This window comes from Lepisma saccharinum, chromosome 1 (genome assembly GCF_977018435.1).
Source record: "Lepisma saccharinum chromosome 1, izLepSacc3.1, whole genome shotgun sequence".
NCBI lineage: Eukaryota > Metazoa > Arthropoda > Insecta > Zygentoma > Lepismatidae > Lepisma > Lepisma saccharinum.
In genome coordinates, this window is record NC_139229.1 from 48,223,955 (window position 1) to 48,249,506 (window position 25,552).

Here is a 25,552-nt window from a genome sequence, read left to right on the forward strand (position 1 = left end):
TTATGCATGTATAATGTGCACCCTGGTTTTTGATGGGTAAAAGGGACAAACAATTATATCTCGTATATAATGCACAGTACATTTTAGGTTCAAGAAATGGCTTTCTTAGTTGTAGGTTGTAAAGCTCTAGCTATGCCGATTAAGAGGGAACGACATCATACCTAGTCAATGAGTCGCCTGTTGCTATGTGGACCAAGAGTCTTCCATATAGAATGAATGACTCACCAACCCATGCCACCTCCTCACTTTCCCTCCAATGTGTTTAGCATCTTAAAGCTTTCACTTCTGTAACCACCTTGTGTATTCTGTAGTACAAGAAGGTAAAAGGTAAAGTGTTCCCCTGTGCTTAGCACAAGGCCATGAAGGCATATAGGGGGTGTGGGGGTAATGCCCCACACTTTCTTGATCCGGTCGTGAGTGGGGGTGATGTGATCAGCATCAAGCCCCTGACTGCCTTTACCCCCCTTCCCCAGGGTTTCCCCCAGGTACCCATGTTATTCGACGCTGAGTGGGCGCTGGGGACGCTTCTATCATTAGAAAAGTTCAAGAAAGCGAGATCAAAATTATGTTATGAATTTGCAGTACTCGGGAAGTTATTTTCCATTATTTCTTACCCATATTATGTTATGAATTTGCAGTACTCAGGAAGTTATTTTCCATTATTTCTTACCCATATTATGTTATGAATTTGCAGTACTCAGGAAGTTATTTTCCATTATTTCTTACCCGACAAATACCGCTGATACACATCCTGTGTGATGGGAGGCACATGCTCGAATTCTGCCAGAATGGCACAGCGCAGCTTTTCTCGGTGTCACAGAACGTTCCGTCACTTTATAGCAGTAGTTCTCAACCTTTTTCAGTCCGGGACCCACTTTGAAGGATATTACCCAGCATGGGCGCTGGCAGAATGACATATTTTTACTAGCATTGAGTACTTTAAGAAGCCCTCTTTTAAGCTTGCTTAAACAAATTACAGATACTTTATTCTAGCAACTGCATACACACACACAGGTGGTCGGTCGGAAATATTAAGTGACACCTTAAGTCGACATGCATGTGACTCACAGATAATTAAGAAATTGCTGCGACTGAAACAAAAACAACAGATACCCGATTTCCTTGAGTTAAACATCAGAGAGATGCCGGTACAAAGAATGGTAGCGTGCAAATAACAGAAATGTAGTTTAAACTACGTACAACAGGGGTTGAATTTAAATTGTTAAAACAATATATCTTTGTAATTTAAATTTAATTTTTGAGCCTGACGTTGCAATCCACAAAATGCCTTCTCAAGACCCAGCAGTGGATCGTGCCCCATAGGTTGAGGAACAATGCTTTATAGTGTTTTTTTTTTTTTTAAAAAAAAATATTGTTACTAAAGAAATCCAAACTGGTAATTTGTATGTGCACCTTTTTTATATACATAGTGGCATAGTGAAAGCATGTGTGGTATTAATGTTGGCTCTCTGAATTATTACATGCATAATGCACAGCACAGTTTTTGGGGCCAAAAATTTTGGAAAAAAGTTCGCATTTTGCATGAGTAAATACAGTATGTACAGTGGAACCTCGATTTTATGTTTTACAGGGGACCAAGTTATAATAACTAGAGTGTGGTATATGTAAAATTGATTGAAATTTTATAACATTTTCCTATGTTGGGAGCAAAAAGATTGAGTGTATCAAGATTGAGTGTATAATGCAGGAAAATGTAAAATTTGTGAACGTAAAATAGGGGTTCCACTGCATATATGTATATATAATGAGAAGAAAATTGGCAACATTAAGCGTACACTAGAAATGTTTAAATTCATCTCGGCTGCTGGTCCATCTTCAGATGTAGATTAAAGATCAAAATTCTGTTGGCATGATTATTTTTGTTTATAAGCATCTGTTGTATACATTCCATTAAAACTTTTTGTTATTTTTGTTCTAACACTATTTCGTGCCTTCCAGGTGTATCTGATCCATATGAACATGGCCGTGGTTTAGTACTAGCAGACTTTAGTGGGAATGGAAGTATAGATATAGCATATGGAAATTGGAATGGTCCACATCGCCTATGTATGCATGCTGTTGTGAATGGCAAATCCCACTTCAGGGTTCGTATCATTGGGTTCGTATCATCGTATTGTGTTGGAAGTGATCGAATTTTACTTTAATTATAACATTAAATATTCTGACACTTACAGCATCTGCACCTGATGTGCACTAATCGTCAGAGGCACATATTTTTGGTCAATAAAAAAAGCAACATTTCTGTACAAAAACAGAGTCAATTTCGGGTTTGAAAGCAGTAAATAAATCAAATTTCACTGTTATAGTGGTGAAAAAGCGGCATATAAAATGACATTTTGGTTTTAAAATAGTGAATATAATCTTAAATTTGATATAAAAACTGCACTTTATATCACCATCATATCTATTCAGTCTTTGTGCTCTGTTCTCACAAATTCTTTTTGTTTTCAGCACTTTTCTTTCTAACTGTTTTTCTTGTGCAGATATCATATTATATTATCCAATTGAATTATTTGTAAATATCATATATTCACTCAGGCTGGTTCTGTGGTTCCCCTTGTTGATGTATTTTTCATACTCACTCTTGTGAAACGTCTCCCAGTTTTTCCTATGTAACTATTTTCGCAAGAGACACATTTAATTTTATACATGCATGGGTAATTGTTTTGTTTTCCATGTCTTTATGTTTAACAAAGGAAACTTTCACAAAAGGGGGTGGTTTGAACACTGCTGTTATCCCACAATTACAAATATTCTTCTTATAATTGCAGAATATAGCAGTAGGGACAGAGTACGAAGAACCTTCCCCTTTAAGGTCTCTGGTGGCTGGTGATTTTGACAATGATGGGAATATTGAGTTGTTTTTCAACAATATGGCATTCCAGGGACCTGCTCCAAATCGTTTCTTCAGGATCGTCAGAGGTGATCCAAATCAAGATCCTGCTATTGTAGAGCTGCCAACTGGAAAGGCTCTTGAACCTCAAGGAAAAGGAACAGGTAAAGTTATTATTTTCATGAAAATTGTAGAATTTAAACATGAAACATTTGATAATCAACATTTAATAAACATTTAATTATGTGATATATTTTCAGTCACTTGTAGTGCTCCAATTTGCTTCTTTAAACAATATTTTTGTCATTGTTCGTCAACTGCACCTTGGACAAAAATGCTGTATAAAGATGTAAACTATAAATTACACAGTACCACTAAACTTGACTGAACATTTGCATCAGTAGTGCTGCAAGAAAAGAAGAAAATTGTGACACTACTAAATTACACAGTACCACTAAACTTGACTGAACATTTGCATCAGTAGTGCTGCAAGAAAAGAAGAAAATTGTGACACTACTAAGTGAGGTCAGTGTACAATCAGGGGAAATTTGCCACTCTTAGTGACTAACTGATAACGAACTGAAATTACTACAACTGAATTCTAGCTTCAAAAACAAACTTGCTTCATCTAGTTCTATCATATTTATGATTTCAAGAATTTATGCTTCAGTTTAGTTATAGTACAGCGCCTTGAATAACGTAGTGTGGAAAATGACTTAAGAAACTGGTTCCCCAAGACGATGACAAATAGATGGCAGTGCGATCGACCCAGGTGCTAATTTTGTTATGAAAGTAATGCGGCTTAGTTAGTTTTTGGAATATATTGTGTAGATTTGTTTGTCTTGAAAGGCGGTATGTGAATTGATGGAAACAGTTATATTTGTGGAGTGATTTGCAGTCACGAAATGACATTAATTTGGAAAGAAAAGTAAAATAAAATTAATAAATAAATAGCATGCGTAACACAGAAGAAACATCGCAATGTGATTCCGGACGTCAGGTATTGGACTGTGTATTAGAGTTTATTTTTCTATGTTATTAGAATATAAATAGTATCCTGAGAAATATTTCATACTGAGGCGACAAACCACAAATGTCGCTTGAAAGCGAGCAGTCGGAAATCAATGCAGCCTTTCGAACCGTAGGGACAAAAGCTCTCACTGCACCGTTTCCTCAAGGAGATTTTACACCAAAGCGACACGCGACAAACGATACGAGGATTTCACACCAAAGCGACACGGGTCATTCGGTCCAAGGCAACTTTCATACCGAAGTGACACATGTTGCTTGGAAAGGAGCCAATCAAGAGCAACATTTCACATCGTAGCGGCATGACGGGAAGCACAGGCTAGCGTTCGGTTGGTGAAATCCTGAAGCTATAAGTGTCGCGTGCCGCTTGTCGCTTTGGTGCGCAATCTCACTAAAGCAAGACACTCATTGCATCACGTATGGGCGAACAACAAACCACGGCAACATGTTGCAAACTATTGAGGAAATGGCCCAGTTTGAGCGACGCAGAAGCGACAAAGCGACACATGTGGCTTATCGTGTCGCCTAGATCTGTTGTTGTAATGTGCGGTTTATCGTGTCGCCTATCTGTTGTTCGCAAGCAACGCTTGCTAATAGATTGAAAGCATCATGTCGCTTGTCACTTAGTTGGGAACTCCCCCTGTAGCGCGTCGCTTCGGTCTGAGCACCCTTCCTTTAAGGAGCTTTCCGACCGAAGTAACATGTAGCACGCGAATACGCCATATGAACGTGTCATTTGCTGTTTGGACACTCATGTGCAATGAATGCTATTTTACAGTCTGGAAGTGTGTGTCACTAGTGTGACAGTGTGAACATCCCGTGTCGCTTGTCCCATTGGTTTGAAAGTTTCCTTACACTCATGTCGATGGCACTAAGAAAGTTTTGTGGGGTTCCCTTTGTCGTTTCATGCAATCATCATTATCATCATCGCCGCGATTAGTTTAAAGCGGAAGAAAAGAGACAGTAAATATAAAAAATACAAATGCTTCAGTGTGTATATCTTTAAAAGAAATGATGATGATGATAATAATAATGAACCTAATTCATACACAAAAATTTAGTTGCCAAGAACATTCCACGCGTATTTTTTCTCCCGTATTATTAACGAAAGTATGACGATAACAGGACGTGGTCGACTGTCTAGAATGTTCGTTAATATCTTCGCGACCACTGTACCAAATATCATAGCAATTATCACATTCATAGAAATGCTTCATGTAAAAGAATCAGACGTTGCAGCGAAAACTCCATTTACTTCCATTATAAGCAGTCGAACACCAAGCACCAGGGTCAACACCAGCGCCTCTAGCGGATCATTTTCGAGTGGAACCAGCCTGAGAGCGCAGAAGCATGCCGTTTTCCACACTACATTATTCTAGGCACTGTAGTTATAGTAAAATTTGGAATGCTAGTTGAATTTGACTAGATTACTTAACAATAGCAATATTTAAGTTCATGTGTATTGCTCTCCAATCACCTTCATAATTTCAAATAATGAATTTTGCAATTTTTAATTTTGTATTTAAGTGAATCAGATGAGACAGTAAGTACTATGCATTGTTAATGGTTTTTGGCTGTTATTATCTACATGCATTATCACCATTGCTGCTTACCAATTGTCTTCCAGGTGGCATAGCAATGGACTTGGACGGAGATGGTCGACTAGAAATGGTTTTATCTCATGGTGAATCTGCTCCACAGCCTCTCTCAGTATTCCATATAACCAGGGGCCAAGGCTATAACTTCCTCCGAATATTTCCTCGTACTCAATATGGTGCCCCTGCCAGGGGAGCAAGGGTACGATTCCAAATCTTTTTAATACTTAGACATGAAACAAATCTTACATTAATGAAAGCAAGCAAATCTAGCATTTGGTAATGCAATGTATTCCAGTTAAAAGTAAGCTGGAGAAAAATTCTATAATATTTTATGTTGTAGAATAATATATTATACATGTATAAATGTTTTTACTACTTGACTGATATATAATGTGCATGTGTGATTGGTCTATTTTGTCAGTAAGCATTCAGTAGACATGCAAATGCCATAGCTAGTTCTCTTATGTAATAAATAGTACATTTCTTGTTAGAAATTTTCAGTGTGGGAATAATGTGTGTATTGTATGCATCGGTATCGGCTCAGCCCTAATATTTTCTGATGGAAGTGTTCTCCATGTTTGTCACTGACACTGCCATTCTTAGACGAGGAAAAGTCCAAATGTGAGACTAGGAAATGAATTTTTAGGAAGATATTACATTCCAATTTCTGTAGTTAGTAAGAAGTTCACTAGCGAGTCCTTTGTACTTATCCCCTTGTGATTTCCCAGGAAATTCTTTACAATTGTTTTGAATTAACCCCATGCTGCCACCTCAGCTTTATTCAAATAGAGGAAACACTTAACTGTGAGGCACAGGCCTTCTAGCTAAAGAAATATCTAATATTTAATGGTGTTCCTAGTCTTTGAAGTTATTCCAGAGATTTTTTTGTATTACAAAAGTAGCAGTCTGTTGAGTGGTTCGACAGCTCTCTTCAAACAATGGCCACTCCGAATGGCATGTCACGAAAGCCTTTCACACACACACACATAACAGTGTCACTCATGAAGCACAGCAGATTTGAGGGGTCGAGATTTATCCTGGCCACCTATTCATGTATTGAAACTCAGAATGCTTATACTTTTGCCACTATTATAGAGCTTAATGATGAAAATTGGCTACAGGGAGAAGAAAAATGTAAACATGTTAGAAAAATATGGAGGTGGCTAGAGAAATTCGGCCTTCAAATTTAGAATCAGTATAACAAGTAACTTAAGAATCAGTGAAAATTATTCATTTAACAAAATCATTGTTGACCAGTGATTGTAACAAATTTACATTTTACAACTTTTCATGGTGGTTGCGGTAACCGCGGTTTAAAATTACTTACGTGAAATTTAAAAGATTTCGTAATTCCGCGTTGCACAATTTAATGGTTCAATCCTATTAATTTCGAAGATCCACTGTCTTCATTCACAAAAGGGTACGGCGTTTGAAGCGGAGATGGTATCGCGTCAGTACATTGTTTGTTCCCGGGCGGCGGTGGTTGCGATTTTTCCCGTTCGGCAGCACTGGCGCGCGCATCTTGGTTTGCGTCGTCTGCTTCCTGTTGTCCGGTGGCGTTGTCAGTTGGGGGTTGGGGGGCTGGGCCGTGTTGCTCGGTAATGTGCCATTCCTGTTCCCTGCGTGGCTGGAGGGGGGTCGAGTATGTGCATAGCATCTTTTCTTTTCCAGTTCGAGGACAGTTTCTTCCACCAGACAGGGGGCCTAGCGATGGGCAACCCCCTTTCTGCACCCCTATCCAACATAGTGCTGCATGTGGCCGAGAAGTCAATTCTCACCCAACCAGAGTTTGCTCATATAAGATACAAAAGATATGCCGATGACACCATAGTCATTTACAAACAGGAAGAGGACCTAACCCTTCTCCTAACTGCCCTCAATAACATACATCCCAACATAAACTTCACCGTTGAAAGGGAACAAAATGGCCGCCTCAACTTTCTCGACCTCAGCATCCGACGACTCCAAGACAAGTTCGTCACATCCGTATACAGGAAACCAGGTTCGGGCACCCAGTATATCCATGCAAAATCCAACCACCCTCCAAAACAGAAAGCTGGAGTATGGATGAACTTTTACAGAAGAGCCTTCACACACAGCTGCACAGAAGATGACCTGCAAGATGAAATAGCGTGCGTAACGGAAATAGGCCTAAACAACGGTTACACCGAGCGCCAACTATCCATGAGGTGCGCAAAAACAGAAACCCAGTTCAGACATCCAAGAAACAGAGATAACCCGAACCAAAATCCTAAACCCAAATGGATCGCCTTTCCATACCACCCCACCACATCTGGAAAATTTGCCAAGGCCCTCAAAGCCTTCAACATTCGAGTAGCACACAAACCCATATCCCAAATCGGAAGAGCACTACCCAACTTCAAGAGATACTACCTACCCAAACTTGCATCCCCCGGTGTCTACAAGACCACATGCCAATGCCACAACACCTACATTGGCAGAACCATCCGCACCGTCCAAGAATGGATTAACGAACATGTAAAAGATTCCAAAAACGACACACCTAAATCAGGCCTCTCCCAACACCTCCACTCCACTAACCACACCATCTCCTCCATATCCATACTTCACCCAACCGGCTCTGTCATAGAAAACACCATCAAAGAAACCCATGCTATCATCCAGCAGAAACCAGCACTAAACCTGGACAATGGACAAGCACACCCAACTTGGCACCCTGTCCTCAGAAAGATCCCCGACCTGAAAAAGAAAAGATGCTATGCACATACTCGACCCCCCTCCAGCCACGCGGGGAACAGGAACGGCACATTACCGAGCAACACGGCCCAGCCCCCCAACCCCCAACTGACAACGCCACCGGACAACAGGAAGCAGACGATGCAAACCAAGATGCGCGCACCAGTGCTGCCAAATGGGAAAAATCGCAACCACCGCCGCCCGGGAACAAACAATGTACTGACACGGTACCATCTCCGCTTCAAACGCCGTACCCTTTTGTGAATGAAGACAGTGGATCTTCGAAATTAATAGGATTGAACCATTAAATTGTGCAACGCGGAATTACGAAATCTTTTAAATTTCACGTAAGTAATTACAACTTTTGTTTTCAATTCAACAATCAAACAACTCATCACTGTGATTTATTATTAGTATTATTATTTAAGTAGGAAGTAAATCACTATTATAACTTAAGGATGTATTTCCATGCTTAGAGAATAATTCTAATTCAAGATACATAGCTTTGGAACATGCTGTACCAATCCTTGTACAATGAAAAATTGAGTATTTTAATTTCAATTTTTAATTTATCTCTTGTAGAAGGTCCTTATTTGTGTGTGTTAAAATGGAAAAGTGATTGCCTTGGGTGTGGCAGACATGTTGTAATCTCTTGCTGAAGTATTACGTAGTTTAATATGTTTTGTAGGTTGTTACCTTTCATACTTCCAGCAGTTCAGTATTGAGATATGTAGGATGTGTATTAAATGTTTCATTGTAATGTGATACTCTCTCAATATAGAGCTTTCAACAATACAGTATCTGAACTTTCTTGTTAAGATTAATGGTCAGTAATGTACTGAAAAGTTACAAGGTATTGAATATAGATCTGTAATCTTCTGAACTAATACTCGACCTGCAGAGAGCTATTAGTTGTCTTGGAGTGTTAGCTGCATCTTTTTATGTGACTGTCCTTGTACTACACTCCAAGTACGTTTATTATCAATTTTGAAATTTGCACAGAATTAACCCTGTACAGCACCCATAGCTTGAATGATGCTAAAGTTTTGAAGTGTGCAGCCTCCTCTTTTAACTATGACAAGGCTCACTGAGAGAAAATTCTCCTTTGGCAAAAGTGCACATTTGTCGCTATTGTTATTTACAATGCTTTGTATAGTAAGAACACTAATTAGAGCAGAGAATTGTTAATACCACATGCAAGGAAAACGGTGCACACTGCATGGGTATAAACAAACAAATCAGCGGCGGATCATAACAATACATTCACACATACCAGGTGTGCCAGTTAATAATTCTTAATTGATCCGAAAGAAAACAAGTGTATCTGGGGAGAAAGGTAACAAATGCTTTATTCAAAGTATCCGTCATCGCTAGCTATACATTGTGCCCATCTGTCCGTCAAATTGTGGATGCCCTTCCAGGAAAATCGTTCACATTTTGAGGTGATCCTGTCAGCAAGCCATTGTTTGACATCTTCGTAATTGTTGAAGTGTTGCTGGGAAAGTGAGTGAGACATCGATGAAAACAAGTGGTAGTCCGAAGGGGCTAAGTCTGGCGAGTATGGTGGGTGGGGCAAGAATTCCCAGCCAAGTGCAGAAATGGTGTCTGACACCTTTCGCTGTGTGTGATGAGGCGTTGTCGTGCTGCAAAATCACTTTTCCATGTCTTGTTCAAATTGTCTTGGGTGCTTTTCGATCAAAGCATGGTTCAAATTGATGAGTTGTTGACGGTAGCGAACGACATTCACTGTTTCACCTGGTTCCAGAAGCTCATGGTACACCACACCCTTCTGATCCCACCAAATGCACAGCATTGTCTTCCTTCCGAAGCGATTCGGTTTTGCGGTCGATGTTGAAGGTTGTCCTGGGTCAACCCATGACTTTTTGCATTTTGGGTTCTCGAAGTAGATCCATTTTTCGTCCCCAGTCACTGTCCGATGCAAGAAAGACTTTCTTTCTTACCGAGAAAGCAATACTTCACACACTGTTTTTCGCTTTTCCATTTGTCTGTCTTTCAGATGATGTGGGATCAATTTTCCTGCCTTCTGGATCTTTCCCATGGCATGAAGACGATCAGATATGGTTTGGCGACCAACATTTAACTTCTCTGCCAGTTGTTGTTGCATTTGCGTATCGTCTTCGTCCAACAGTGCTTGCAATTTGGCATCTTGGAATTTTTTCAGCTGACCCGGGTGATCTTTGTCTTTCAAGTCGAAATCACCACTTTTGAATCGTCGAAACCAACGCAGACACGCGTCTTGCGTTAGGACATTGTCACCATACGTTTCCACAAGGATACGATGGCTTTCACTCGCATTTTTCTTTTGATTGAACAAGAAAAGCAGGACGTGCCGCACGGTTTGAAAGTCAACATGTTTCCCACACAAACCCAATATCACGATCACTCGCACTCGGTTGCACATCCAAGGCGTTTTGACAGGTACTGTCCTGGCAACACACTGACGTAACAGTTGAGACTGTGCACCAATCCTTGCTTCCAGTGCCATCCAGCGACGAAATTAAGAATTATTAACTGGCACACCTGGTATTCGATCTTTGAAATGGTTCATTTGCAGACCCATGTTGACTTCACCATATTTTGCTTCTTCTAGTGTGTACTTATCTCTTATAGTTTACCAATACTTCTGAATCACCCTATTAGTATTAATAATTTTGTTTCCTTTCCTTTCAAACAGATCAAAGTTAATACAAGCAATAATCAAAGTTATATAAGAATTATTGATGGAGGATCTGGCTACCTGTGTCAAACAGAGCCTGTAGCACATTTTGGGCTTGGGAGAGATATACCTACAAGGTTTGTATTATGTTAATCCTCTCTTTCATTTCATCCTGTAATGTTGAAAATACTGTTTTCGTATTCTACTTTTTCTGTTCATATGTAATAATGTATAGAAATATGAAGATGTACTGACTAGATTTCTAGGAACTCTTGAATCATTTAATGTATGTTTGAAGTATTCATAAAAGTAACACAGCTATATCATATTTTTAACCTTTAGCAGATGGCTGGTTTTCAATTTTCAAAATTTCTTGAAAATTATATGATTTTTAAAAATTAATTTTCTGGAAATCTATTATGACTTTTCTTATACAGAGGTAGAAAAACTTAAAAATAAATCAGGATCCCCGCCCCCTCCATTTACTTTACTAAAAATTTGAGCATGGGCCTCAAAAATATATAATCTTATTTTTACAGTGTGGAAATTACTTGGCCAGATGGAAACTTGAGAACAATTGATTTAAAGAAGAGACTCAATCAGCTTGTGATCGTGGATCATCCCATAATGGATGCTGTGTAAATGAAGGTAATAATATACTGGGCTCTTCTCAGAATTGAGGCTAATGCTTCATTTTCTTTAATACGCTGTGCACATTTGTTGTTGTTGGGCAAATTATCAAGTTCTGTGGTTTATACTTACATTGGTAGACAACCTGGAATACAAGATACAGTGAAACCTCGATTTCTTATTTTTTAGAGGACCAAGCCGAAAAAAACTTAAAATGTGGGAAAATGTAAAATCGAGGAATGTAAAATTGGGGTTCCACTGTACTTTGTTTATGTTTGCATCTGTCTACCCACAAATAATTCTTGAATCAGTGTAGAAGCAAAGGTGAGCATGAATTCTATACAGTACAGTTAGACTTAAAGAGAGATTTTTTTTTTATGTAGAATAGTATATAAGAGAAGATGATCAGTCAGAGGTGGATAGTATTTTATTACTGAAAAGCAAGGAATATATTTCCGTGAAAGTTGTTCATATTTCAGGTCAGCATTCCACCAAATCAACTTCTGGCTTCTTCTCTGTGTAGTATAACCTGGACTCAGCAGTTGCCTCAACTGGGCTTATGTTCATTCAAACTAGAGCTTGGCTTGTGCTGATTGAAGTCTCATGTGTTCCACCAAGTTTTCCAGTCAATTTACTGTGTATCACAGTCTATTTCCAATAACGTTTCCTGTGCAAGTTCCAGTTAAATATTATTCATACAAATGAAGGAAGGTCGAAACCAGATGGCATTGCAATTGCCAAACTGCTCACTGGAGTTATCCAAATATACTTAAGAAAAACAGCTTTGGATATTTATTATATTTTTCACATGCTCATTATTTTGACCAACTTGTAACCTTCCTTTACATACAATTGGTTGCTTCACACACACACCCACATGTACTGATTTGAACTGAAAAATGCATTGTAGCAAAGTATTAGTATGAGCTCAAAAGCAATTGCCAGCAATAGCTATTTGTTGAAAAGTGACACATTTTATAAGGTTGGACAGTTGAAATATGTGACACTTTATCTGAACAGGAGTGTACACTGATGCACAGAATTATACAACACTTAGTAAAGTGCAACATACAAGGACAATATCTCAGCTGACATTATATTATTCTCTGTATGCAATGCAACAAATGGAGCCACGGTAGCTTAGACCATCTGGCTACCACGTGCAAAACCCAGGTTCGTATTCCAGAGCAGGTGATCCAGTCATTTCCCTGTTTTGACGCAGCTCTGAGGCCCATCCAGCCTCGTATCTATGGTTACCTGTGGGGATTAAGGCATCCGGGCATGATGCTGATCATCATCCCAACTATGGCTGAGATCAAGAATATGTGGAGCTCTACCTCCTCATCACCCATTTACCTTCATGGCATGTGTGCACATGCTCTTGGGTACCTTTACCTTGTCTTACCTATGCAAAGCAACAAAACAGGACACAAACTAAATACATATCACTGACAGGAACAGAACCTAAAGCCATAGTCTTAGTCATACGCCCCTCAACACCCCATCTTGTCCTCCATAGGGTCTGTATTTGCAGCTGGGACATACTGCGAAACAAGGATCCCACACAATGCTGGTGGAGGTTCTTCCCATCCCTCTTGGGGTGCAGTGCATAGTTCCTGGGGAATGGTTGGCGACATGTCTTCCAAGCATCCTGGACTACTCGATTGGATTTAAATCTGGGCAGCGCTGAAGCCAGTTTATGTGTGCAATACCCACACCGGCCAGAAAACAATCAGCCTGCTGTTCTCTATGAGATCAAAACATTGTGCAGGGTGTCCACATGAAACCTCCCTCATTTCAAATTACAGTTGTGAGGAAACAATTCGACATAGAGCCTTGCAGTGTGCGGCATCGTGTAAAGCAACTAAAAAATGTTTTTATTTTTTATTTTAGTGCACTTCTACGTGGGCTTCTTTTGTAACCCTCAGAATGTCTAGTCTATATTCGATCTGAACCCACTGTCACCCTGACTGCCGGTTAATGCTCCCATTGGCTAGGAACTTGTCATGCCAAGCATTAATTGTCTTTACATCTGGTGGCTCTCATTCAAATGCACGTCTGAATGTCTTTGGACTGAAATATCACACCATGCATTGTGCTCTCCTTTGTGCTGTCATCATCATTGCTAATTCAGGGTGTCTACTGACCTGGGAAACCTGGAATTAGTCTGGAATCTACTTTTCTACCTGGATAACCTGGAAAAAGCCTGGAATTTAACCAGAATGGTGCCCATTCAACACTTGTATGAGACACGTACAAACATAAGGAAGCACAGGCAGTGTAAGTGCCCTCTATAATGCGTGAGCAGCACCTTATAAACCAAGATTAACAGCTTGTGCCTGCCAGCGCAAACCACAGCCTAGTATTGTCCCAGTCCTCAAGCAGTGAAGTGGTGGTTCGTGAGTGGGATATCAAGTGTAGACACCTTGAAATGAATCGTAGACATCATTTGAGTGACGTTGATCGAGGTCGAATAATTGGATGACTGGAAATGGGGTCGGTCCCAAGTTGAAGTGGCACGTGAATTCAACGTGAATAAAAGTGTCGTGTCAGGTTGTGGCTTTGCTTCCAAAATGGTCCTACTCTCAGTAGACGTCATGAAGGAGGCCATCCGAGGACGACATCAGCAGCTGATGACCAATTTCTCACAATCACTGCTAGACGTAACCTCCAAGAGTCCTGCTCTCAAGTGGCAAATGATTTGTTTCAAGCTACGGGACGACATGTTAGTCGTCAAACTGTTTGTAGGCGGCTGAATAAAGCAGGGCTGTATGCCAGGAGTCCTGTGCTGTGTGTGCCATTGAAACGGGAGCACAGACGTGTGCAATACACATGGTGTCAGGAATAACAGCTTGTGCCTGCCAGCGCAAACCACAGCCTAGTATTGTCCCAGTCCTCAAGCAGTGAAGTGGTGTTTGCACGACTAATGTTCTCTGATGAGTCTCGATACAGCCTATCGTCTGATTCTGGTCCGATATTCGTGTGGAGAGAGCCAGGAACACGATATCACCCTAAGTTCATTGTTGAAAGGCCGTCCATTGGAGGTGGTTCCATCATGGTGTGGGGTGGTATCATGCTTGATAGGAAAACTGACCTCCATATTGTGGAACATGGAACTTGGATGGCACAATGTTATCGGGATGTAATTCTCCATTCACGTGTTCGCAACATCCATGGAGCATTTGGTCCTAACTTACTTTTTATGGATGACAATGCATGCCCACACCATGCATATATTGTGTCCGATTATCTGGAGACAGAAGACATTGCCCATATTGAATGTCCTGCATACTTGCTGGACCTTAATCCAATCGAGTATGTTTGGGATGCTCTTAGGCGAAGAATAGTGCAGTGCAATCCACCACCAGAACAATTCCTGAACTGCAGACAGCCCGCTTAGAGGAATGGTCCCGTCTTCCTCAAGACTTGATAACCACTCTGATCCACAGAATGGAGGCCAGATGTCATGCCTGTGTGTCTGTTCGAGGTGGTTACACACCGTATTGACAGCCTGTGCCCTCTCAGATGCAAGCTTTTCATGTAGGGTTATAGTGGTGTTGAACTTTCTGGCCACCCTGTACACCATATCTGCATTGTTGGTGTTCATTTGTGTTGGATTGTGCATCTGTACCTTCCTTATGTTCATTAAACTTGGTGAATTGACATTTTCTATTCATTTAGTCCTACTTCGTTTGAGTTGCTTAAGTTTTGTGGAGCAGTGTACTACTACCAAGGGATATGAATTAAACGGCAGATAAAGGTGAGAACTCAGCTTGCTTTTGTTAGTTACTGCAAATTTTTCTCAACTGGCCTACTGGTAGAGGTTATTAACAATAACAACTTTTCTTTGTTTAAAAATATATAGACCTGGAAAATAGCATAAATAGACCTGGACAAACTTGGAAAAAACCTGGAATATAAAAACAGACATTTAGTAGACACCCTGTAATTACTCAGTACCTTAAAAAATTAATAAAAAAACTTTTGGAGTTGCTCTACATGATGGTGCAAATTGCAAGGCTCTGTGTCGAATAGTTTCCTCACAATTGTAATTTGAAATCAGTGAGGTTTCATGTGGACACCCTGTACATGAATGACGTCATACACAAGGAGGAAATATGGACCCACTGCACCTTGAAACAAAATGAATATAGGATACCAAGATCTCATCTCTGCGCCTGATGTCAGTTGTCCCGAACTATTTCATGGAGGTGTGTTTTCTCAATTACATTATTCTTCCTCAAAAAATTATACCGTCTCCTCCACAGTGATCACTTTCTTGGACACATACTTCAAGTCTCCTGGCATACTGTTTGACCAGCGATCAGAGAGCTCTCGAGTTTGCTGCGCATGATCGAAGTAGCAGAGTGCATTCATAAATTGGGGGAGTTCGCGGAGCCACTTCTCTGATGCACGAGTGTTGCCAACCGGAGAATATTGACACATAAGATATTGGAAGTGCTCTGGCCGTGGAGCGGCGTGTTTGCAACAAAACGTGGAAAGACGTGAAATTTGTCTCTCTGTGTGTGTGTGTTTTTTTTTGTTTTTTTTGATTGTTTGTGCGGAGTTCTTGTCACAATCCTTTACTTCTGTGCATGTCCCTCAGTTTTCGTTAGTTACGTTCTGATGGATAAACATCCTTGCAGATTGGTAACACTGTTCAACGTGCAACCGCGAACGGTGTTCTCCCACCTGCCTTCCCCTCAAGACCTTCCCCTTTTTCTTGGCACTCTACCAACTGGAGCTCTCCAATCGCTGGTCAAACAGTACAGATCTCTTTGCCTGAGCATCCAGTACACTGTCGTTCTGGATACCAACTTTCCTGCAAGGTCCAATGCCAACTGCTGTGCTGGCCTATCACAATATTGCTTTACTCCGAGGACCAAATACCAATCCTCTCCAAGTGATGGCACTCTTAAGTCTTCTTGGCCATCTCTTCGGGATACATTTCCAGTCACTACAAACTACTGCCATAATCATTACACAACAAGGAATTTCATGATTAGCTAAAGTGACAGAAGTGCAACGTAAAATAACCTAATTCAACAACAGAAGGATTCAGAAGGTAGTTAAAAGGCACCTCTGCTTGTGACTAGTCTGTCTTGAGTCATCTTCCCTGTGCCATGACTGCCTATATAGTGTGACATACACATTGAACATTTACAAAACGTACTGTCAAAGCTACAATAGCTGCTCAGGGTGTTGTCATTTCATCAGTGTAAAGAGGCATGAATGCAATCTTCCCTTTAGACTGGCATTGTATGAGCCTCTTGTCTCATTTGACCGAAGTATTGTACGATTGTGCTATTTATCTATGCAGGAGAGATACATGTCTGTTGCATTAATATTTTGTGCTTTACTGTGTGTTGCTTGAATTTGTGCATATGTGTACATGCACTGGCTGCTCTTCTGGCCAGCAAATTAAGAAATGAAATCCTTAAATAGAAAAAAATCATAGTAAAGTACAAGAAGATATGAAGTTGTCTGTAAAAATGCATATCATTTTTTTTATTTCTTTTTACCAGATAAATGATGGTATATTCCTATTATTCCCTTAATGGAACTGGTGCTGAATCAAATCCTTTGGTCAGGTTCGATTGCCGGTGGAGGCACATAGTAGTTCGGATCCCACTTTAAACTGTAGGTCCAGTCCAGATTAGCCTTACTGTGCATAAAGTGGACTTAAAACACCAAATCAATCCAATCCAATCAAATCCTTAGAAATCAAAATATGTCTCAAAGTAATAGAAAAAGTCTAATAGGCAGGAAAAAGACATGACAGAAATAATGAAATTTATTTATCAGTAATTTTTCAAGCAGGATTCCCACTCACCTGAATAATCTGGAAAAATCAGGGAAATTGTAAGTTTCTTGACTTGTCAGGATAAGATATCTGAAAACACATTTCACTTTTTTTCCTCCAAGTAACTTCTTGATTAGAAACGTTTTGAATAAAAACGTTCTCATATTTTATTTGCATTAATTTATTTTCAACAACATTATTTGTTGCTATCCAAATAACATCCCACTTCCACCATTTTGAATATAATTGATCTTTCTTCCAGGGTTGATTAGAAAGCAGCTGAAAGATGTCACTGTAGAGAAGACTGCTTCATTGTTGGAAGTGCAATTTGATATTCTGTTGGTATTCCTTAATGTGTATGTATCTGAAGTTGAAGGCAAGTAAAATTTTATGTAATATACATATATATTTTCATGAAAGTTTTTCTATAGCTTGTAGGAGCTAGATATTTGTATGCAAATGTCATTTTTATAGGGAATATATGGTCACCTGTTCAAGTTTTACTGTAGTTTATGTGCATGGAATGTACTTGTAATTTCTGTGCACTTGAATGTAATCTGAAAATGTCAGTTCTTGACTTCAAAGTACACAATTAGACATTCCTGTCATGTTAAAGTATAAAAAATACTCAAGTATTATACAAAGAAAGACTACTCCCTAAGTATTATGATTTTTTTCTAAAATGTTAATTATATGAAAAATATTTGAAAAGAAAAGGTCAGCACTTAAGTAAGAGTATTCCTTATTGTAGGATAGGATATATGTGTGGATCAAGACATTATGCTGTGAATGGATTCACTGTTTTGTAGATTATCTATTTCAGATGATGCTCAAAATAGAGGATTAAAAGTCTGAAAGCTGCTTTGTGTATAAATACTTCACTTCATGCTTTTGGACAATCATCAGAGATAAGGTTAGAAGGTATTAATTACGGGGTGGTTTGAAAGTAACTTCATATTGAAAAATACTTATAATTTTTGTAAGTATGGTTGCATTTGCATGAAACAAAATGTGTTGTGGTTCCCTGAAGTGGTAGAATTTAATGGCTAATTTGTGCTTTCTCCTCACTGTGACAAGAGCATCCCATAATGACCTTTCTGACACTGTGTGAGCTTACCCAGCTGGTATCCCTTTACAAAGTGTGGCTGGTACAGGTGCAGAGGTGGTGGCAGGGTGTTAACGGATCTTTGTGATTTGGTGGATGCCAAGACCATCAGGAACTGCTTTTCCAAGCTGGTGACTACGGGTCTTCGAACAAACATATTCTGCACCACCTGCAAACTTTCCTTCAATCTGTATGTTGAGGCGCTTCTGCAACTGCGAGTATCTACCACAGATCCCATAGTCATTGAATTGAACTTTCTGATGGTCTTGGCATCCACTGAATCACGAGATCCATGAACACCCGAGCACCATCTCTGCACCAGTACCACGGACTGCCACACTTTGTAATAGGATGTCAGCTGGACATGCTCACGCAGTGCCAGACAAGTCATTATGGGCTGCTCCCGTCACCGTGACGAGAAAGCACAAATTAGGAATTAAATTCTATCACTTCAGGAATCACAATACAAAAAGTTTTCAAAAGTTTTTCAAAAGTTACAAGTATATTTCAATAGGGAGTTACTTTCCAGTCACCCTGTATTCCTATACTGTATGAACGTTAGTTGCTCTACTATTTTTTGTTATATTCATGGTTACTTTATCAAAACTTATATATAATAAGTGCTGTGAAGTCTAAGGATATTTAAATTATTATTAAATTCTTCAGGTTTTTTACTGGACCTTTAGCAAACCGTTTATTGTAACCGTTTCCTGTAGATAAAAGGAATCAAAGTGCATTAGGACCCACTATACTGAAATCGACCTCATGAATATAAAGCAAACAGAACAGGTTAAATCACTTAATTATCAACATATTGATTGATATACAGTGAAGCCAGGTCTGAAATTTAGAAGTTTTTTTTCATGAATATATCTGAGGAATTGTAATGACAGTATTATTGTATCTGTAGCTGTTTTAGCAAATGTTATTCAGGAGACTAAGTACATGTAAAAATTTTTAGAACATTCCATGTTAACTAAGTAATTATAAATTCAGCTTGGTTGACATGTGGAATCCTAATAGTATCCATAATTTCTCTTCTGTTTTACACAGAACTCATTGTTGACACAAATGCATTAATGTCAGAAACATGTTCCTGCATAGACTGATATTGGTGCTACGTACATGTAATTTTTGGAAAGCTTTTTGCTTTGACAATTTGAAGACTGCAATTACCTCATGTTTTTTAGTTCGTTGTATGGTTCATCATCTCAAAATGTAAGAATTTTGGTAGCAAAAGATGTGTGTCTCTATATATGTTCATATTTATCATTTGTAATTACAAATTCTGTGTTGGTGTTAGAAAAATGTTATCTTCTTTTATGTCCTTACATTTTATCTTTATTTGCTATTTTCTGTTCTGATATAAATTATATTGCCCTAGTTTTGTGTTTTAATGTTTATAGAATGTTGTTATGTTAGATAGCATGTTTTTTTAATAGAAAAGTTAGCAAATAGTATGCATTATATAAGAATTTACTATTAGTGTTAGTGGAAATTTCTTTAACCAGAAAGAAATAGAAACTTTAATTCCTTTTCCTTTCTTTATGTAATGTATTCGGTGGTTGTGCTTTACATATAAGTATTGTAGTAAAATATACTTTGAAATTTAATATAGAATCCTTAACAAGAAGCCTTAATACAAGTCCTCAATGTTTGTACATTCTTGTTTAAGGCTATAATGATTTTCATGTCAAAATGCAACATTTGCATGTGCTTGTTAATATTGCACAGGGTGATTAAAAAAGAAGATGACATTTTGAAATATCATATTTTCAGTTGTGTTGAACCGAATACATGTGACTCATATAATGGCAGGACAACTGTGGGATATTTTTTAACATTTCCTCTGTATACCTTTGTCACACAGCAGATATCAAACCTATACTCAAATTCATCCCTCACCCACTCTAGCTGTCCAGGTTTGGCCTTTCAGCTCTGCTGTGTCCCTGGACTGTGGAGGTTGATACACTGTATCCTTTACCAACCCTCCACAGAAAAAAATCACAGAGGGTTAAGTCTGGTGATTGTAGGAACCATCACAGCAACTCAAAGTTTGTAGCTGCTGCACATCTCATTCATCCATGTGTACATAATCACAATCATCATGATGAGAATATGGTGGTGCACCCACCATGTTCTTGATAAATGAAATTATCAGTGTGTACTTGCATTTGAGGCATGAGCCAAATCTGGTGCAGTGATTCTTGATTCTGCAAAAAAGAAAAAGGAGGGTCTATAAAACTTTTCCTTCGGCACGACACAGAACACATTCACCTTGGTGAATTGGTAATGTGATCAAACAAACCTGGTGAGGATTTCAATTTTAAGTTTCCCAGATCCACACATTGTGACAGGTGAAGAATGTCTGTGCAAATTCTTGTAATTATCCATGGCTTGCACGAACTGCAACATGTATGGCTCAACTTGAAGATATTTCCTCAGTACCTTCTGCACTGTCGGTAATGGAATGCCAAACCAGCCTCTTGTGTTCTGGGACTCCGTTGTAATACTTCCCAAATCTGTTCCACACATTCTGCGGATGCTGATGACCTTTCACTGCTCTTACTTTTACAAACAAATCCATTCCTCCTGAAATTTTTACTTAATCAGTGTTAGGGTGTGAAATTTGTCTTAAAAGTTGCAATGCACTATTGTTGCAAACTGTTCTTGCAAATTCTGGGATGGAACCCTTTTTTACTTTGGGATAGCTGAATAGACAGGGAAAGAAACTTTCAGAGTTGCTCTATCAGTACATACAATCCACACACACATATATTCATTGCCTCTTTTTTGAATCACCCTCTATATTTCAGTACAGTTCAGTCTACAAGTGAATCATTTAAAAATTACTTTTAATTACAAAAATTCAGCTTTAGTTGTGAAGCTTTCACATTAGGTTATCATTTAGTCTTGTGAACACTTTACAGTTAAATATATGTTTTGCGTGATCTGCTTGAATTCAGATTGATTCCAAATTTGTTGTGCGTTTGTCATTTACCTGTGTAATACTTGTTTGTTACATTTTGCAGTACCTTTGGAACAAGTAACTGTACAAAATTGATTGTGTATTTAACATAAATAATAACTTAGTAAGTCAGTTTTGTTATTTGACATGAGAGAAAGTGAAAATTTGTACCTGTGCCATTCTTAAATGTTTGTAATATAGAAAAATAGCAATATCATTTATATTTAACTTGTAATTGTTGTCATACTTCCATGTTGAAGACAGTAATCTTTGAAATCCTAGCATTCCATTGACACAGTGCTTCAGTTCAGAATGGGAATAAGATAAGTGCACCACAACAGGTATAGGCACTGTTGTAGTATTGTATCCATTGTCGCATGCTCATTTGTGTAGTGTCGCCCCTCCCCCCGAAAAGCTGTGGTTTGTCTCTGTAATATTATTTCTATCAAATAGTACATTAGTATTTTGAATCAAATTGTAGAACTCAATTCTAAAACCCACATACTTGATTTATTTGCAGAATATATGATTATCTAAATTGACTGTGAAATGTAGTTAATATTTGACTATATTTTCCAGGTGTAATGTCGGCATACATTAAACTTGTAAATTACAATAGTTTAAATGTTTGGGTAGATGAATCCTTGTATAATTCATTTATCAGTTTATTTCAGAATAGAATAATAATAATAAGTATCATCATATGGGGTGTCCCACATAAAACCAGTATACCTGTAATGAACGATACATATGATGCCTACCGGTTTAATGTGGGAAACCCTGTATAATTCTAATGCAACAGTTCTCTTTTATTGCAACAGTATTCTATTTAAGTAAGACACAGAAAATGAAATGATGTTGATTGGTTTAATAAGTGAGTTGTGTTATTAAGCCAGTTTATGACAACTTTGTTGTGTGTAACTAATTTAGCATTTAACTTGTACTTACAATGATGCAGTTTAAATATATGTATCATAAAAGGTAATGTAGTTAACTCCTTCCCTGTAAAATTTTCTGACAAAATGGCTTCCTGTTCTGTGTATTTTTTTCTTCTGAGTTTGCGTAGTAATATTTTTAAGAAGCTACTGCTTCAGCACAATTCATCCGAGTTTCATGGTTCATACGTTTTTCTCTTCAGAATAGAACAGGCTTTCAAATGGTACCACTCACATGTGTACATCAAGTATGAGGAAAGGGAAATCGGGGATAATTCGGGAAATTTCCCTCCGAAAATTCCCTTTTGGTAACTTTTGGGCCCTCTGGACCGGCCCTAGATATAGGTACCCTATTATATCTACCTTGAAAAATACTATGGTCTATATGTAATGTGTCCACCAAGTTTTATTGCAATATCTTCAATAGGTATGAGGGAAAAAATATTTTGCAATCCTGTTTCACAATACTATTAGATACTAATCGGGGATAATTTGGAAAATTTCCCTCCGAAAAATCCCTTTTGGTAACTTTGGGGCCCTCTGGACCGGCCCTGGATATAGGTACCAATTATACAGAGCATTCCCTGGCATTAGCTACGAGACTCGGCGGCAAGCAGCCCGGCGTCAGAGCTTGTCTTTCCCGGTGAACGGGGTCTGCAACAGTCGCTAAGAGTAACACTCCAAAGTAACACTCAACAAGTTAAATCCTTTGTTGTAATGGAAACTTTTCTGGTGCCATATTAAGCCACAATCTTCAACACACGGACACGACACAACACAACTTCCGAGGGAGGATTATACTGGCGTCAGTGTGCAACGTCAACAGAAAGGGAAAGAGAGTGAAGGCAGGGAGAGCGAAAAAAACAGACTGTAGCGTGCGACTGTCGTGGACCCCATTCACTGGGAAAGACAATCGCTGATGCTGGGCCGCTTGCCACCGAGTCTCGTAGCGAATGTCAGGGAATGCTCTGTACTATGGTCTATACGTAATGTGTCCACCAAGTTTCATTGCAATATCTTCAATAGGTATGAGGGAAAAAATATTTCGCAATCCTGTTTGACAATACTATTAGATACAATTATAAACTCAAAAACCAAAAATAAATCGCCAACAGTTCAAATAACGCAACACCAAAAAAAGTATATATATAAAGCAACTGACTAAACGCGGCACACAAATGAACTGACGTTTGCACCTTGTCAGCATAACACAAAAACATTTTACTTTCCTCTGAACTACATCTTCTTCTTTTTCTTCTTCTTTGTTGGCACTAAAAATCGTGACTAAATAAAAGGCCGTTGTTTCTTCAATAGCAAAACATATTTTTCACCAACAAAAAACGTATTATTCCGTTCAACACAGATTACTTCAGTTAGAGATGTTTGTGGGCGTAATATTACGCCCAACACAGAATAAGCTATAGTGACCAAGGGCGTAATATTACGCTGAACACAGGGAAGGGGTTAATTAATGACTGTGCACATATATTTTATTTTGGAAAGAGAACAGTTTATGTTTTCTTTTACTTTAGTACATGATTGTCATGTTTGTGCATGTATATAAAACAATAATCTTTTCATGTCAAATTTGTCAATGCAAGCAACTTGTGGAATGCTGTCCTTCTCAAGTTATTGTGAAAGAGCTGTGTCAGTGTTCTATATGTAAAGATAAATAAAACACCAGTTATACTGTAAAACTAAGAAAAATAAGTTTCATTTGATTATAAATAGACCTCGGATTTGAGGTTTTTAGCATATATTTTTCCTTTCCAGGTAAATAAGAAGTAACAAGTTAAGTCAGCATTTCATTAAAAAACTGATGAAGTTTTATAGTGCTTAAAATAACATATTTTGCTTTTTAGAACCTATTGTAGGTTTATGCACCTAAATTAAACCTTTTTTTAGGTCTTTTTTATATTTTTCAAGATTTTTATAGCACACACAGGTATTTGCTATGTTTAGTGATCAAAAAATTCAATGACTATGAAACATACTCTTTGTCCATTTCCCTCCTATAAAGTCCATGAAATTTTCTCAATGCTTTAAACAGAGCAGAATGTTCGGTGCCACTGTTACCTGCACAGTCCAAAGTGCAATCTTCTGATCCATGTGATCTTGCTCACTTTTGCATCAGTTGCATGCTTTGTGGCATTCACAGCTTGCGAAGTAACCTCTTAGCATTAAAATTTGCACCACTGACTATGTTTCTGCTGAAAGATCATTTTCAGCATGTAAGATGATCCTCACAGACAAGAGGCGGAATTTGACTGTGGTGCAGCAAATTATACATACATAATTCATTTTTTACATCAACAGTTAACTTTTGCCAACGGGACAAGAATAATATTTCATTAGATATCTATGAAATTTTTCTAACAAGTAAGTCAACTATGAATTTGTGTAGTAAAACATGCTGTATAAATTTTTCTCTCATTTCCTTCAGACTAGTCAATGCCAAATTTTGATTCTCCATTCTTCCTCTTCCCACCTCCTTGCAAGTCAATGATAGGATTTCAGCATGTCATGTGTACTAATCTTTGGTTTGCATGGGAATTATTTTTCATATACATTATGGGAATTTACAGACTAGCCTGTGTAATTTGTGCAAGTTTTTTAAGTTCACTTTATGCCCGGGAAAACTAATCGGGACTGGGCCTACAGTTAGAAGTCAAATTCGAGCAATTCTGCAATGTAGGCCTATACATATCACAGACCACCACTGGAACCTCAGAAGCCAAAATAAACTCAGAGTAAAACTTTATGCTTTTTTATCCTCGAAATTAATAAATACTGTGCATGAAACCGGTGCATGCTGCAACATTCAAAGAGGAAATTTCAGATTAATCGGAACAACATAAAAAATCACACGAAGACAAAGAACTTTACAGGAACTAATGAAAAAGTTGGATCGGCAACATCCTAAGCTGACTGACGAGAGAATACAGGAAAATAGTACAAACCAGAATCTTTATTTGTTAGCCAACAATTAGAATACAATGTTGGAACAAGAATGTGGACTTTAGAGACATTTTCTGCAACAAAGTCTTGTGTTTCACTCCAGTTCTTTGGAACTTAAAATTTAGGCAGATAAAAACAACCATATTTACGAACAATACAAACTTAAATATGGCATGCTTCAAAATGCAGAGGTACTTACAAGAGTACAGAAGCTGGACAGAGAAATGGAGAATAAGAGGGAATTCAGACAAAAGTGCATCCGTGCTTTTCACAAAGA

At 38.4% G+C, this 25,552-nt stretch overlaps 1 protein-coding gene across 4 annotated transcripts in view; it reads left to right on the forward strand.

Annotated features, from left to right (window-relative positions):
* LOC145994894 (cartilage acidic protein 1-like) overlaps positions 1-24,012 on the forward strand; it is a 57,233-nt gene extending 33,221 nt beyond the window's left edge. For all 4 annotated transcript variants that reach the window (XM_083131365.1, XM_083131382.1, XM_083131358.1 and 1 more), the window contains 6 exons: positions 1,960-2,105; positions 2,793-3,018; positions 5,511-5,680; positions 10,895-11,013; positions 11,416-11,524; positions 17,572-24,012. In XM_083131365.1, the coding sequence (XP_082987491.1) occupies positions 1,960-2,105; positions 2,793-3,018; positions 5,511-5,680; positions 10,895-11,013; positions 11,416-11,518 (764 nt within the window). In that variant the 3' untranslated portion in view covers positions 11,519-11,524; positions 17,572-24,012. The remainder of the gene's footprint in view (positions 1-1,959; positions 2,106-2,792; positions 3,019-5,510; positions 5,681-10,894; positions 11,014-11,415; positions 11,525-17,571) is intronic.
* The last annotated feature ends 1,540 nt before the right edge of the window (positions 24,013-25,552 follow it).